Below are 17,760 nucleotides of genomic sequence, written 5' to 3'. Positions count from 1 at the left end.
TGGTCTCCGTACTGAGAGAGACGCAGGAATGTCGCAGGAAAATGGGGTTAAAAAGCGTTAAAATATCTCGCCATCAAGGGCAACAGCAGAGTAGCCTACAAAAAGAATAGACTGCAATAATTTGAATGCTTAAGATATTAAAACACAATGGAATAGGCCTAGGCCGACATATGTTTCGGTCCTAATCCTTCATGCACTGTGCGTAAGTGTCTTGCTCAGGGACACATCAACACTCTGAGCTGGGGATCGAAATAGCAACCTTTCGGTTACAAGACAACTGCTCTACCTCCTGAGCTAAGCCGACCCCACACACGATGGTTGAATTAAAATCAGAGATAGACAGCAAGGGCAGCTCGAAAGCGACCTCACAAGACCAATGGAATCATTCGATTTTATTATATGCCTGGTGGCGTGGCAATTGATCGGTACATTTCGGTTGCGCATGTATTTTTGGAATTTTAAATTGCTGCAATAAATTGTGTTGTTGTTGACTTCTAACATGTCTCTATCTTCGCTGTTTAAATCTAACAGTAGTCTATGAGTAAAATATCGGCGGTAACCACTGTTTTTGGTTGCGAATTTGTGCCAGCTGGGCATTCCGTGGTATTGGATGTGTTTTAATAAAACACATCCAATAAAACACAATGCAAAGAATGTCCGCTGGTGATGCCACTAAGGCTATAGTAGGCTAACGATGCTCTTAGCTTCCTACGAGTACTCATGGAGTCCTCGTTAGCTATGAGTGTTTTCACGGCGTTCGTAACCAACGATGCTTTCGGGCAACGGTGTGAAAAAAACTGTACGATGCTCGTACAACGCACTTCACGATCCACTTAGGCTAACGATGCTTTCGGGATACGGGGCCCTGGTCTCTCTCCAGGGGCTCCGTCCTCCACAGTGAGCCGCATATGCTCACCCATTGGGTGCTCTCGGGTCTCCAGGGCCTGCCGGAGCTTCTCCCAGAACAGGTTTGGGTGTGCTAATGCACGGGACCAGCTCAGGTACGTTTGCCTCTTGAGGAGCCACCTCATGCGGTAGTATGGAGACAGCTGCTGTATTGGAATTTCTTCCAGGAACACCAGGATCAGCACGTCCTTCTGCTCGTCAAACAGACGGAAGCTGGGGAAATGGAGAGCTGTTTAACCATTAGGTGAAGGTTGGCCTGGGCTCATTCCCATATGAAGACTTCATTGTACCCCTGGGCAACCCGTCCCACCCAGCACCACAGAAACCATACCTATCTACATGGTTGTATTGGTCCTCGAGTGGAAATACTTTCTGACTATACTCAAGTACTTTACTTGATTTTTTTTTGACACATTTTCCATTTGCTCCATTGTCCATGCATTGATGTAGCCAATCATTGATCAGCAAGTCAGTTATGAGAAAATAAACCCATGGCGATGTTGTGATTTAATTAGATTACATATGTGTTGGAGATAATTGGGTGCCCTACTCAAACAGGGTAAATGCAGGACTCTTTCCACAGACTGCACAGGCACCAGGGGCAGTTAATCAGAAACATTGCGGGAAAATAATTTAAAGCAGTATTGTTTTGGCCCTTATGCACTGTATTATTGCCATACAATCTTTTTCCTTTTCTAAACTAACTTGGATAGCCGGTTGCAAACTTCTGGCTTAGTGGTTAGTGCGTTATAGCACGTCTGTAAATGTGTAATTTATGCTTTGGTCCATTGCACTTTACATTTTGAGGAAGGATGTATGAGGGTCGTACAATAAGGCCACAAATACACACGTGAAGCTGAATTAATGATCAACCATAATCTGGTCATGCATGTAAACTCTGGGTTCTTACCTGGCAACCTGGATCTCTCTGGAGCACCATTCACTCTCCAGGTAATCACGACTGACCACACAGATAGTCTTCCGGCTGCCATAGATGGCATCTGTTATGTTTTCCATGATGGGTTTACCTGAAAAGCATTGGTCAGTGAAAATACAATAAAATATTATAAAAGTAAAACAACAAACTGTAGCTTTGTTACGTCACAGCACTAGGGAATGAAGGGCTAACATCAATAATAATTTATATGGCAACCAGAATAAACGTCTTCATTGCGACAATTCCAACCAGTAAGGATTCAGTTCTTCTGAAACGTTCTTGTGCTGCCGCTCTTTCAGAGCAATAAATCCTATGAATTAGTAGGCCACGATCGCATGTCCCCGAAATACATAAATGTTATCAATTTAAATAATTTAGATTAGTCCTTATTCTAAACTGTTTATTATATAAATAGCTTTTCCAGCCACGTGGGTCCATTCTCGCATTAGGGCTTTGACTTGGGCTTTTTGCCCAAAAATCATATTCGAAGTTTGTTTGTTTATTAATATTAATATTCGAATATATTCGAATATTTATTAATGATATTTTGACCATTAAATGCCTTCAGTAAGACCTGGATTGGGCTTTGCGAGGTGTGTTTACTGGTGTTGCTATGGTTACCGGTCCTGCGCGTTCCAACGGTTTATTAGGTTTCTAATAAATCGCTGTCTAATCAATACTTCATTCACCGCCTCTTCCGTGGTCATTACAATATTATGAATAGACTGCGTCGGGTTCTCAGACGTCTCTCCCTCTTGGCCTGCCCATAACATGTTCGAATATTAAGGGCTGCCTAATATTCGTTTGAATTTTGATTTATTCTTTGATATTCTAATTATATTCGAATAACGAAGTTCGGAGTCAAAGCCCTATCTCGCATTAGCCAAACTGATCTTTGTTTCCTAAGACCAGTTGGCTAGTAAGTCATCTCAGGTCCAGCAGTCCAACTGTTATAGCAGAGCTTCTTGGGTGAGACGGCACCGTGCCTGGGCCAGAAACCAATAACTGTGATGGGCGGAGTTACACCATGCTTCCTCTTTCGTTATGGTTATGAAATTCTACCGAGTTCATGTTGGTTGCTCGCCTACAGATCCCAAACTCAAGAAACATGATTGATTTAAACAAATTAATTGAAAGAAAAGGAAACACACAATTCTGAGCCCGTCTGCCATCAGACTTTCAATATAAATAAAAAGTCTTACAAGTGAGTCAGTCAATTTTAGCCATCCGTGAAGATCGCTTATTTATATAGCACTTTTCACTTTTTCATACACAAGGCAGACTCAAAGTGCTTCACATCTAAACATTGTCACAAAATAAAATAAAATGATAGTTAAGCAATAGAAAACTTGTGGAAAAAATGAGTATAATGGATAGAAAACAAAGGCAGAGTTAAAAAAACATCTTAGAAAGTGCAATGTATTTAAGATCAGGGGCCGTATTCACAAAGGATTTTAGGGCTAAAAGTAGGTCCTAACTGGCGAATTTAGGAGTAACTCCTAAAAATAATGGGCGTGTCACTCTTAAATTTAGGACTCCTAACTTTTTTCACTAAGAGCAATTCACAAAGTATTTTAGGCCTAAAAGTAGCACCTAAGTCTAGGAGAGCTTAAAAGTCCTCAAGAGGACTCCTAACTCAGTAAGACCTATTCACAAAGAATCGTAAATGCCTGCGAGACGAAATGTTAGGGTATTAAACTTGTTGTGGAGTTAATCGCAATGCAATAACATCCCCGACTAACAGGAATAATCAGATTAGTCCCGAAATAAAATGTTTGGCCACACTACGTTATTTAGCAACAGGGGAAATGCAACTTTGCAATGCCGACGATTTAAAAATATCGCAACCATCAGTCAGCCGTGCCATAAACTTTCCTTTGGACATTCAACAATTACACAGGATCAAAGCCAACTTCATGGCAATTGCAGGTATGCCCGGTGTGGTCGGTGCTATTGACGGGACGCACATAAAAATAATTGCGCCATCAAAAGACGAGGACGTGTTCGTCAATAGGACGAAAGTGCATTCCATCAACACGCAGGTTGTTTTTGATGCAAATTTTAACATAGCCTACTGGATGTTGTTGCAAAGTGGCCTGGATCTTCAGCTACCCATGATTCGCGCATTTTAATGGAGAGCGGTCTGAGGCAGCTTTTTGAGATGTACCAGTTGGGTGTCCCTTGCTGGGAGACAGTGACTATCCATGCAAGACGTGGCTCTAGACACCCTACCTCAATCCACAACCGGGAGCACAGTTAAAGTATAACATGTAAGTGATTACGCATATTACGCTTAGTCCTACGTGTAAAACACATCGTATTGGCTCTTTGACGCCTTTTATTTGTTGAATCCATATTTATTATTGTTTACTGATTTCTTCCATATATGCTAGAGCACACAAACATACACGAAATGTTGTGGAGAGAGGAATTGGGCAGATGAAACGTCGGTTCATGTCCTCCATGGCGAAATACGCCTCACCCCAGAGAGGGCAAGCACAGTCATTACTGTATGTGCCATTCTACACAACCTCTGCAAGCGGAGGAACATTCCACAGCCAGACGATGGTGATGATGATGATGATGATGATGGCGATCAACATGACAATGAATTTGGCCGTGTGGAACCGAGTGGACTGGCATTTAGGGATCACTTTGAAAACACATTTTAGGTAAACACCTTGGCACAAATCAGTCAACACTTGTGTAGTTCATAACATTTATTTTCTTTTCAATTGTACGTATTTTTATTGTTTGCTTTCTCTCTCTTGAACGTGCAGGCTACAACGTCATTATCGTGGTCTGCACAAAATTGTCATCATGCGTGTATTCTGCTAACTGCACTATAACTACTTAATAGGAATTCATTTCTAGCCTAGGCTATTTCCTTGTTTTTCGGTGATTCAGTGGGCTCGTCTGAACAACCAATCACCGAACTGACTGCTTCTAAACTCGTGCATGAGAATTGACGTAATCCATAGCAACGGCGCGTCACTCTTAGTTCACTCTTTGTGATTTATCCTTAGTAAGAGTAGGTCTCAGCGGCTTTGTGAATAACTTTTAAGAAAAAACTCCTACGTAAAATGTTTTAGCGCGAGTTAGGAGCACTCCTAGCGGTAAGATAAAATGCTTTGTGAATACGGCCCCAGATAAACAGTCCCTCTCGTACCCACGTTGGGACTCCTACCCGACCAAAAGGAACTAGTTCCTTTCTCTGGGACACCAACATGGATTCTAGGACTCTAACCCAGACAGAACTCGGGTCTCAAACCCTTCAAAGTTCATGTCTCTGGTTGATTATCTCTGCCATAAACAGAACAAAGTCATTTTTATTCACTATCAGAGTTGCCTCCTTCAACTTGTCGCCTCCGTGATGTTGCTTGAGACCTTTTTAACTGCCTCTGCATAGCCAATTCCCTGAGCAACTCTGGCTCGCTGAACCTCTTCTGTTTTTTTGCTCACTCCAGAACCGCGGTACGCTGAACTATGTTCCCCTCCACAATTGCAACACTTCTGCTTTGCCCCCTCTTCACACTTGCCATATTCATGGTCTCCACCACATCTGCCATCTTGCTTACCCTTGCACACCCTTGCACACCGCCGCCACATGCCCAAATCTTTGACATTTGAAACATCTTAGGGGTGGAGGGACATACGGTCTCACACCATAACACATGTAGCCAATAAAGATCTTTTCCGGACCTTTCTTCATCAAAGATGATCAAAACTGAGAGACCATCCGTTTTAATCCCATCCCGATTTGCTTTAAGACGTTTGACCTCAGTTATTTTTAAATTTTTTACATTTTCTTTCACTTCATCAGTCGAAACTCTAACAGGTGTGCCGAAAAGTGATCAGCTGCCGGAAAGTGATTTCAGCCGCGGGAGCGCGCACAGCCTGTTAAAGCTAGGCTATATCGCCTCGAAACGTGTGTGCGGCAGCAAAGTCTGATCAGTCATACTAGTCAATAGCACTACATGTATTAACTGTATTAACACAGATATGTATTTTAAGGTGACAAGACATCGACGTTGTACGGGGATCGACGTCTGATCGGTCATAAATAGCACTACAGGACTATTGTCCATGAGTCAATTATCCTTCTTTATGTTTTTAAACCACTGTAATTAAAATTATTTCTGTGTCTTTTTTATACAATAAAACATGTATTTTCTTACTATGCATTATTTTCCCATCTTATAGATTTTTCAAGAAGAAGTTTTTTTCTTCTAAAAATGAATTGATAACATTCATGAGTAGGTCCTATCACATTAAATAGATTAGGGTTCAAACTGACACTATAAAATTCATGTGGGCTATGTGGGGTAGATATGAACAAATCCAGTCTCTTTTATCAGCTGTAATCAGCGAAAATATGACACATTGGAGTCCTTTTCCTCCTGCCAGAAAATGATCTCAAGCCCTCTCTTGGTACTGAAATGTTTTATAATGAGTTGATAACATTCATGAGTATCACATTACATAGATTATATCCCATCCAGTGTCTCTTACCAGCTGAAACACCTTTACATGGGCAAATAAAACATTTCAGTAGTAGTACCAAGAGAGGGCTTGTGATCATTTTCTGGCAGGAGGGAAACAACTGAAATGTCTTATATTTGCCCATGTAAAGGTGTTTCAGCTGGTAATAGACACAGGATAGGATATAATCTATGTAATGTGATACTCATGAATGTTATCAACTCATTTTAAGATAAATAAAACATTTCAGTACCAAGAGAGGGCTTGAGATAATTTTCTGGCAGGAGGAAAAGGACTCCAATGTGTCATATTTTCGCTTCAAAACGTATTACAGCTGAGTTGATGAAAGAGACTGGATTTGTTCTTATCTACCCCACATAGCCCACATGAATGTTAGTGTCAGTTTGAACCCTATTCTATTTAATGTGATAGGATCTACTCATGAATGTTATCAATTCATTTTGAGAAGAAAAAAACTTCTATAAGCTGGGAAAATAATGCATAGTAAGAAAATACATGTTTTATTGTATAAAAAAGACACACAGAAATAATTTCGATTACAGTGGTTTAAAAACATAAAGAAGGATAATTGACTCACCGACAATAGTCCTGTAGTGCTATTGACTAGTATGACCGATCAGACGTCGATCCCCGTACAACGTCGATGTCTTGTCACCTTAAAATACATATCTGTGTTAATACAGCAGACAATAGTCCTGTAGTGCTATTGACTCGTATGACTAATCAGACTTTGCTGCCGCACACACGTTTCGAGGCGATATAGCCTGGCTTTAACAGGCTGTGCGGGCTCCCGCGGCTGAAATCACTTTCTGGCAGCTGATTACTTTTCGGCACAACACCGGCATGAAAACCCACACAACCGAAACGTTATTTCGTTGATAATCGAATATAGAGCTTGCCCAAAGTTGCCCGGAGCAATGTAACAGCCCAAATTACTTCCATAGAGGCGCCAACAATTATAAATGGCCAAGTATCAAGAGGGGAGATTTGTACTGTTTTACAAATCTATAGAGGCTCTGTCACAAATTTGGTGTGACAGAGCCATATTGTTTACGGTAGCCGGTAATCGATTTGTGTGATGGACTTCCTGGAAACATAGACCAACCGGTAATGCACAGACTTGGAAAACTGTATTTTAAAATAAACTGCAGTAGGCTAACTAAGTTGTTGATGCTTCGTTTTATGTGTAAGGACCCTAATCATATGATACTGCATAGGTTTGGCGCTATTTTAGAGCAATATTAGTGTTTAGAAAATGCCGATTTGGAAGCGTTAGAGGGGCCCCTAACCAATAACATGGAGGTATTTTTTTAATTTTAGTTTTCATGCCAATTTTCGATAGAATTACACTTTAACACATTGTTTTGCGCCACATTAGATATTTTATATTTGACAGGGATAAGAGTATATATGATTATTCGATTCAAAGCCAAGATTTTAAAAAAAAAATCATTCTGAGCCAAGAAAAATCCCCCTACCAAGTTCATGAGCATATCTGATAGCATATCAACTGGCATGTACAATATATGAAATAGTGTAGGCTAGCATGTATGCTAATTGAGGTGAAAATGGTGTTCAGGATAGGACTCCTCACCTGGCTGGAAGTCTCGGTGGTGCAGACAAAGTCTCCAGCCCTGCTCGTCCTCCAGCTTGGGCAGCAGCTCCCCAAGAACCCAGCCCTCGTCGTTTGCGTTGTAGGAGACGAAGGCGTCGTATTGATGAGCACGTTTGTCCTTGTTCTTTGAGTTGTAGAGGATAGCCAGCATGAGGTAGTACGCATAGACCAGATGCCATTGCAGGAAATGGTGGGTGAAGGAGACTGCTATGGTCATGATGACCGTGCATGCCGTGGAAATATAAAAGATGAAGCCCATGTCTACTGTACAAGAACCGAGGCCAATCTCCAAAAGTTTTCTTCCTTTAAGGTTTGGAGGGTAGTTGCATTCAAAGTTGTACGCATCAACCACTTGTGTTTGCTTGTTGCTGATTACCCATTGGAGGAACCACGCATTGTCACAATTACAGGTGAAGCTATTACCCTTCATATCCAGGATATTAAGTGCTGTTAGGGACAGCATCACTGGCTCTCTAATCACAGAAAAGGCATTCTTTCTCACCTGCAAGAACTCCAGCTCTGTGAGGTTAGCATGGAGCAGAAAATCTAGAGACCTCAGGTTTGTCTGTGAAATCCAAAGACTTTTTAGTTTTTGAATCGGGGAAAACAAATTGTCCGGAATGTCTGTGATATCATTTTGAGACAGAATTAGCTCAATCAAATTAGGAGTATAGTTGAAGGTGTGTGGGTGCAGGGATGCAAGTTCGTTACCTCGGATATCTAGTACTGACAGATTTGTCAGGCCATGCAGAAAGTTTTGAGGGAGGGCCCTCTTATGGATTTTTTTTTGAGCTGTAAAAAGCAATGTATCCAGTTGTGAAAGCTCAACAAATGGTGGATAAGAAATACGCTCTACCGATGCATATTTAAGGTGATTGCAATTCAAATTCAAAGTCTTTAAAGCTTTCAAGTCAGCGAAAGCACCGTTTGAAATTTCAGTTATTTCATTTGATTGGAGAGAAAGATGTGTAAGACTGGACAGTCCAAAAAAAGTCCCATTATTAAGTTTGTTTAATTTATTCCCTTCTAATGTCAAAGTCTGGAGGGAATTCAGAGCTTTAAATTCTCCATGATCTAGAACAGTGAGTTGATTGTGTAATAAAGAAAGATGTCTAAGATTTGGCGTGTTTTTTTTAAAGGCGCCGTTTAACTGATCAATGCTGCAGTTTTGCAACATCAAGTCCTTTAAATTGACCAAATCTTTGAAAACACAATCCTTGAGAGCCACAAGAGGATTTTTGTATAGATGGAGAACTTTGAGACCGGTCATATTAGCAAAATCATCACAGTCAATCAAACTGATGTTATTGCAGCTGAGATCCAGTGTTGAGATTTGAGTATTCCTTATGGCATAGGGGACCGATGTGAGACAGTTAGACTTCATGATTAAAGTCTGAAGCTGCCTGAGAGATTGAAACGATTTGTTTGAGATTTCAGTTATTTCATTCGCCCCTATGTCCAACAGTTTCAGATTAGTGCAGAGGTGCAGCATGTCTGGTCTTATATGTTTGATGCCGTTGTTTCGGATTTCAAATTCACTCAGCAATGGGTTTTTGCAGGAAATATTGATGAGAGCCTGCAGGTTTTTATTCACATGGTTTAGCTTCAAATAACTCAGTGAGGAGTTAATTGTCTCGAGAACGTCCTGCAGTCCATTTAATGAGGAGCGAACCCCACTGATATCTAGTTCGGACACACTGCTAAGGTACGATGTGTCATTCATCTCCCAGACGATACCATTCTCTATACTATCCTCAAGGTTCAACCTTGTGAGGTTGGGAAAGATATCTGCAGTGAGCCTAAAGGCCATGAGCTCATTTTGAGACAAATCAAGTGTAACAAGTTCTGTAGACTTATTCGACAGCTCCCATGAATGAAAAGTGGACATCTCGTTTGCTGTAATGATTAGGGAGTGTAAATGTGGTGTATGTTGTAAGACGTTTGCTAAGTTGTGCAGTTTGTTATGGCCTAGGCCCAAAATCATAAGCTTGCTCAGAGACTTGAAAGAGGCTGGTGCTACTGTTTGGATCTGATTGAAATTCAGCCACAATAATGTGAGATGGACCAGGCCATCAAACATACCCTCCTGTATATTTCTAAGCTTATTGTTCTCTAAATGCAACACCTCTAGAGAGATTTGACGAACAAAACTGCCAGATTCAATCTTGGAGATCAAGTTGTGACTCAGGTCTATGTACAACAGTTTTGGTAAATTTTCCAAATCTCTTTCATTTAGTTTAGAAATGTTGTTTCCCTGCAGGAGTATTTTTGTGACTCTTGCTGGAATGTCCTTTGGAAACACTTTGAAACCGAATTTCCTACAGTCGGCCTGTGCGTTCTGTGTGACCCAGCAGTTCTTCATCACGTAGCCAGTAGTGGGACGAATATAACTGTTCAAAAATAAATATAATATTCCAAATGAACAGAAACAAATTCCCCTTAGAGGCATCGCAATTTCTGTTTTCATTCAAGCACACAAAGAAGTTTGTTGATGTTGTTAATTTCCAGGACAATGTATCTCAGTCCTACCAAGGTGATCTCTGGTTCCGTTCGTTAATTTCTTTCAGTCCAGGTTAAAACCCCCACTCCCGAAATCTGTCAAACAGACACATGAAGAAACACAGAAAGTGGTCATTACAATCTACTATCTACTATTTAGGCACACCATCCGCACGCTATGTGTTTGAGATTTCATGAAAACGTCTTATATAGGCCTACATGATGTAAACATCCTCAGTTAAATATAATCACATGGTAATTCATATTTTCTAGGAAAATAATGAATTTCAGTCATAGCCTTAGGCCTACATAATCTATTTTTAAACCACAATAAAAAATATACATAAAAAAGCAAAGGAGAAACTGATTGCTTCAGGATAATCAGTGTTGGCCCGAAACAATTTTTAACATGAGGAGGTGATGTACCTGTTGCTCTGGTGTGGTTGCTTACATTTAAATTTTGTTAATTAGAAGACCTCCTTTACATTTATATTTGTCAAGTATTCCTAGTTATTATTTATATTTAGTAATTTTTCAGAGTAGAAAATTCTCTACACTTTCGTCGCAATTCCTTTACCAGATATTGCGTCTAAGGCAGATGAGATTTCCAAACGCAAAAAGCACACAGTACTTGTGGACAATTATGGTCATATATATTTGTAATAATAGTACAAACAACGATATATCACAACATGGATCAACAAACAATAGAATAGGCATACAATACATAATCCGAGGAATCAGAGGGGAGTTCGCTCTGCGTCTCTCTAAAGGTTTGCAAGGAGAAGTCCACTACTTGGCTAACGGCAGGAGTTCTTATACATTTCTGGTGGGTGTCTGAGGGCAGCAGTCCCCCATTAAACCAAAAGCATTTTGTTAACCAGATGGTGATCTATTGATTGAAGTTTCTCAGGATTTCATAAAGGGGGTCGCGGCCGTGCCTTTTGGAACCCTTCGCTTCTCGACGCTCCCCAGGGGGTCAAGAAACGGGCCAAACCGACAAAAAGCAACATGGGAAAACGACCCCGAAGAAGAGCAGGGTGGCAAGACCACACACATAGTAAACAAAGCCTAAGTTCATAAAGAAAAACGTCACAACATTTTTCAACACATCTTCCGTAACCGACATTCTGTATGCATGTCACTCAGATATTTTGTTATGACGAGGGTCTTTCTCTGTTGTGTTGTGTTATTATATGTCATCTATGCATCATTCTCACTATTAACCATCTGTGCCACTTTTCTGAGTACGTGTCTATTTTGCTTCCCTCTTGTCTGTGGATTACCCTGAAGATAACAGATAAGATGCATAGGCTTTTCATGTCCGGGTCGTGGTCTTCCCCTTGAACGAGCTGTATAAACGTTAGATTTCTCCAAGTAATACTGCCTTGTGTCCCAGTGTTGTTTTTGGCAGGCATTTTAGATTTAGTTTTAGTCTTAGTCTTTTTGACGAAATGCTTCTTAGTTTTAGTCCCATTTTAGTCATTTCTATCTTTGAAAGTTTTAGTCTAGTTTTAGTCTGACGAAAACTCAAAAGGTTTTAGTCTAGTTTTAGTCCGACGAAAACTCGTCCACCAGCCTCTCTCTGTAGTGTATGAGTGTGTGTGTGCCGTGTGCGTGCAGGCGCAGCTGCGCGCGAGCACACGAGCCAGTGTTGCGGGGGGGGGGGGGTGGAAGGGTCTCACGTGACGCGTTTTATCCAATCAGGTTGCTTGGATGCTCCCATTGAAACCCATTCTATTCTACGTGAACCACCTACATGTAAGCCGCTAGAAGCAGTTAAAATTGGAGCGGACTAGAGCGGACTGGAGCGGAGTCAAATCCCCGCTCCGGCCTTTGAATTTAAAACCGCTCTGCGCTCCAACCCGCTCCAACGTATTTCTTCCGCTCCGCTCCACCACCCGCTCCACGCTCCGCTCCGCTCACATGCTCTCACTAACAATTTAGTCTCGTCTAGTTCTCGTCTGACGAAAATGTCTACATTTTTCGTCACATTTTAGTCTTTATATGGCTTTGGTGACGTTCGTCTTAGTCTCGTTTTCGTCATGGAAAAAAGGGGTCTGACGACGTCATTTTCGTTTTCGTCTTGCCTGACGAAAACAACACTGTTGTGTCCCATTGATTCAGCTCGCTGCTTTGCTTACAGAGATGATCCAGAACCAGAAAACTCAGCCACATTAGAGTTCAGATCAAGAAAGCATCAGTTTATAGGTCTTCTTTACATTTATATTTAGTCAGCTAGCATGCTTCCTTTATATATTTATTCAGGCAGTTAGAAGGCCTCGTTTATTCAAAGTCACTTTCAGGTGAGGCTGAGAACAATCCAAGCATGGATTTAATATCGCCACAATTCCAAAACGGACGTGACAACCAAGTTTTTAAAGAACAACTGAACTCTACATTCCATGATTTGGATGTAATTTCTGACAAATAGCTCCTATATAATAGTGAACTGGTTGAGTCTCTCCTCTCCAACGGTTACTTATAAGGATGATTATAATGATGAAAAAAAAGCCTTTACATTTTCATCATAAACTAACATAAACAGGCAAAAATAAACACATGAAATGGTTGAAATGGTAAAATGTTAATTTCCTTTTTGCAGAAAGATAATGTACTTGAGTTCTAGCTAAATTGTAGTGAAAGAAGTGGGTTTAAATACTTACTTTACATTTTTCGGTATTAAAAAGAAGGAACAATCGAAATTCCCCGCAAAAAAAGAAATCTTGATCTGGCCTCCCCAAGAAAAATTCTTCTTCAAGATGGGTCTGGCAGATCAAAATAATGTGTTATTGAAAAGCTGGTTGGAAATGGCCTTTTGTGTGGACCATTGGGTTATAAATGACAAAGCAAAAAGAAGAAGTCAAATGTTCTATAGGGAACTGATACTTTTTTTTTTCTAAATAAAAGACTGCAAAAGATAGCGAAAAGCAGGATCCTGGTAATCTACATGAAAGTGGGGGAAACTATTTTGCACTGCATGCCACATTGTGGTGGAAAATAAGCGGAAATCTTGCATTGATAAGCATTTTGCCACCGTGAAACATAACTACAGAAATGCAGAACTGCAGGCAGGACGTCAGACGACGAGGCAGATCACTATCAGTTCAGTTCAGTTTAACTTTATTGTCCCAAAAAGGGAAACTTGTCTTGCAGTCAGGTACACATAAAAACATAAAAACACAATACACACAAGGACACACAACAAGGAGATAGACACGGGCTAATAAGTAAAAAAACGGTCATACTTATCTAGTCATCTGATTCAAATACATTTACAGGTATGTGCAAAGAATTGTGCAAATTTAGCAAACGAATTGCGCTAGGAATAAAAGAGTTCTTTGACCTATTGGACTTAGAAAGAGGGACTCTTAGTCTCCGGCCTGAGGGAAGGGCCTCAAATGAACAATGAAGGGGGTGATTTTTATTGTCCAATATAGACAATGCTTTCTTAGTAACCTGCTTCTCATAAATGTTCAGCAAGGATACTTGTGGACACTATGACAGGCTATGGCATCCAAGTCAATTGCCAGCGCGGAAAGAATCAAGAATCAATTATTCATAGGACCATTTCTCTCTTTTAATTACAGGCCTGATAGAGTTCAGGCGTGGTGCCTGAATTCAGGCTTGAGCTCGGCCATGTATGTTGTCAAGAAAAGTGAAAATAGTTAAGCGTTGCCTTTTTAAAATGTCTAGTCAACGCGTCACCCTACCTGAACTTTTGATTGTTATGTCTGCCACCAACTAGGCGTAGTCTTTATAAGGAAGTCTTTTACCTTTGTATGTTTGTACTGAGGATGGTCTGAATGGGACTGAAAACGTTTTGCACTCACTTTGGGCAGCACTTTACACCTTTATGCAATAAAAACTTATTGTTGCATCGGCTACATGGTGTGAGAGTTCCGCTCCTTTTATTGTTGTCAAGAAAGGCAATTCTCTAGGGTGTCTACGAATATATTAGTAATTGTTGAATGTAAAAAGTAATTTCAGGCACAGATAATTTCATTTCCTATTAGCCCTGTAATTATTATTTTTTTGTGATAACTTAATGTTTAACAAATTACTCTGGGAAATTTTCAGTAATAACTTAATATTTAACATCAGGAAAATCGCAACTTTCACTTCCTCTCGCACGGTAATCGTAACAAAAACCTAAAAAACATCGCAACTTTCATCGCAACTTTTTGGAAAAGCTCACGCAACATCAGGGGACTGTACTACGTACCTCGATTAGAGGGTTAGCGAGGTATGTTGAGCTCAAAGCCTGGGTTAGCAGGACCACGAAAGTCGATCTCTTTTAGCGTCGCTGTATCACCACGGTGACTTATGCCCGCAACCAAACCTGGTCTGGAGCAGGTTTTCAGATTATGCCGCGTTTCCACTGCAGGGTGCGGTACGGTTCGGTTCGCAAAGGTGCGGTACGGATTGCGTTTCCACTGCCAAAAGTGGGCGTGACCCGGACTGAGCCGTACTTGTTTTTCCCTCGTCTTCAGTACTCCTCCGTTGGGGTACTGGGACGCCTGAAAGGGTGCCGGAAAATTCGAGCTACACACCCCCTCCGTTGATTGGTCGACAGAATCGTCACTTCCGGGCGACGTGGGGATAAAAACAAACAAACAGTAGCCTCAAGGTATTATTCTTAAAAATGAACTTGTCGCGTAAAACGCTTGATTGGGCGAACAAGGAGGTGGAGACATTCCTCTGCATTCTTGGGGAGGAAGATGTGCAGAGGTAGCTCTTGGTTTAATGTGTCGCGTTAATCTTTTCCATTGTTTTTATTGAGCAGGCTACACTGTGTCGCACTGCTATGATGTCACAATGTTTACGTAGCTGCCGCGGCGATCGACATCCGGCCTACCATAAAGGGTACTGTCGGCGGTGGAAACGCGACCTTGGAACTGAGCTGGGCTATACCGCCCCCTCCCTACCGGACTGAGGCGAACCGAACCGTACCGCACCCTTCAGTGGAAACGCGGCATTATGCCGCGTTCTATGTCGTATAGGCTTTGCCTTTTAAGGCTATCGCTATTGGGTTATCCCTAGGCGTGAGCTGTAGCACTGAAAAATGTGTAATCCCCGCCCACCAACAGCGTTGGCCTCAATCACGTCCGCAGTTCGCAGATATACGCGGGCGGCGGCGGACGTTCTGCTACCATTTTCTTCAGGACGATCCTGTAGCATACTGAAGTAAATAAATAGATATTATGGACTCGAAGACGATCCGCATCTGCAAGACACGGGTTACATCTTGCCGTATGGCGGCCATGAGGTGTGCGAGGGCTGCCTTGGCGCTCTGTCTGTGTCGGCATTGTGCGGCGCTGCCGTCGGACGACGGACAGCGCAAAGCCGACACTGCCGCCGCCATTGCTGAATGGGCTGACAACTTTACTGTTCCGCTCGACGATGCCCTCTCTCCTTGTGAGCTCGGAGTCGGACGACTCCGACCGCGACGAGGAGGGGGCGTCTCCCCCGGCTTCCCCTCTCCGAATGGAGAGGCCCGGGGCAGCAGCATTGCTCTGTGTGGTTGGAGCTTTGGTGGCAGATGCCTCAGGCCCCCCAACCAGAGGTGGGTAGGAACGCGCTACATTTACTCCGTTACAAATACTTGAGTAACTTTTTGGATAAATTGTAATTTTAGGAGTAGTTTTATTGCAACATACTTTTACTTTTACTTGAGTAAATATTTGAAGAAAGAACGGTACTTTTACGCCGTTCCATTTGGCTACGTGACGGTCGTTACTTTGTTTTTTTAGATCTTTTCTTTTATTACATGCGAGATCTATTTCTATCACGTGAATATTCCTTAGCCCAAGTGAAGGAGTTCAAGTACCTCGGGGTCTTGTTCGCGAGTGAGGGTACTATGGAGCGTGAGATTGGCCGGAGAATCGGAGCAGCGGGGGCGGTATTGCGTTCGCTTTACCGCACCGTTGTTACGAAAAGAGAGCTGAGTCGCAAGGCAAAGCTCTCGATCTACCGGTCGATCTTCGTTCCTATCCTGAGGGTTGGGTGATGGCCGAAAGGACGAGATCGCGGGTACAAGCGGCCGAGAGGCAATTGAATAACGCCTGCACACACACACAGGCACGCACGCACGCACAACGCAGAGTGGTAATCGGGAGAGTTGGGAAAATTCCCTGTGGCCCGTTAACGTTTCGGGGGGCGCCGGGTCATCGTCGCAACCAATTCGGTTTTGTCTAGAGGGGAGTAACTGAGCGCCCCCTCCCGAAGTGGCACAGCCCAGGTCGGCCTTGAACTGCGATTGGTCAGAAAGACGTTACAGCTAATGACAACATTGAACTCTCATGCAGGCTCGAACAGAGTGACACGCACGCACGCGCGCACACACACACACACACACACACACACACACACACACACACACACACACACACACACACACACACACACACACACACACACACACACACACACACAGTTTTTCACCCACTCCGTATCCAGCTTATTCCATGCTTAAAGCACCCAGGCTACTATGCGGCGAGCTGGGGCTCTCATGTTTTCCCCTGCGGTGTATTCCTTGTCCGCATCCCCTGCCATCCAGTTGTCATACGATTCATGCAGACTGGTTTTGAACGGCTGATTCCATGGATGTACTTTGTTAATAATGTTAGTTAACAGTTATACGTGTACTGGTTTTAATTAATATAATTTTGGATAAACCGAATTTATTTTAATTTTATTTAAAGGTTGATGTATTTAATTTTGCAAAGATTTAATTTGTTATTGTTTTAGTTCAAGGGTTATACATTTTATTTTTAAAGACCTTATTTATTTTATTTAAATGGATGTTATTTACATTATCTTTATTTGAACATTGCTGTTGTATATTTTGTTGGTGTCTATTTTGTACCGTTTGTGTCGCTCTGTTTATTTAAAAAATAAATCGGAGAAACTCAGTACTTGTACTCTTGAGTACTTGAGTAGTCTTTTCACTGCATACTTTTTTACTCGTACTTGAGTAATTATTTTTACGAGTACTTTTACTTCTACTTGAGTAATTATAATCTTAAAGTAACAGTACTTTTACTTGAGTACATTTTTTAGCTACTCTGCCCACCACTGCCCCCAACGCCCGGACCAGCTGCATGGCATCTGGGGGCTCGAGGCCGCGACACGCCCCGCCCGTCTCGACCTGATCTGGCCGATGTTTCCCGCCATCAGACCGCTGCCCCACTCTCAATGACCAGCTGACGGCTAAGCTTACAGACAGAGCGCATCAGTGTATGATGCAGCAAGAGGCCGTTATGAATAACATCGCCCTGCTGGCACATAACATGGCGGC

General features: G+C 42.0%; 1 protein-coding gene across 3 annotated transcripts; it reads right to left on the bottom strand.

The window, feature by feature from the left end:
- Positions 1-508: 508 nt before the first annotated feature.
- On the bottom strand, positions 509-13,419 carry LOC132448568 (toll-like receptor 13). 3 transcript variants are annotated; one of them, XM_060039982.1, is made up of 4 exons: positions 13,127-13,419; positions 7,941-10,556; positions 1,817-1,934; positions 509-1,119 (listed from the first exon to the last, which is right to left on the bottom strand). In XM_060039982.1, exons 2-4 carry the CDS (start codon positions 10,426-10,428, stop codon positions 834-836), a joined length of 2,892 nt encoding a protein of 963 aa, XP_059895965.1. In that variant the 5' UTR covers positions 10,429-10,556; positions 13,127-13,419; the 3' UTR covers positions 509-833. The 3 variants fall into 3 exon arrangements, with proteins under 3 accessions (XP_059895965.1, XP_059895966.1, XP_059895967.1); XM_060039983.1 differs by having other exon boundaries at positions 10,491-10,556; positions 13,127-13,412; XM_060039984.1 differs by lacking the exons at positions 7,941-10,556; positions 13,127-13,419 and having other exon boundaries at positions 1,817-2,269.
- Positions 13,420-17,760: the final 4,341 nt, after the last annotated feature.

The sequence above is a fragment of the Gadus macrocephalus genome, chromosome 20 (genome assembly GCF_031168955.1).
Source record: "Gadus macrocephalus chromosome 20, ASM3116895v1".
Lineage (NCBI taxonomy): Eukaryota > Metazoa > Chordata > Actinopteri > Gadiformes > Gadidae > Gadus > Gadus macrocephalus.
Note: the sequence above shows the minus strand (reverse complement) of the source record. Positions and strands in the feature narration are given on the sequence as shown.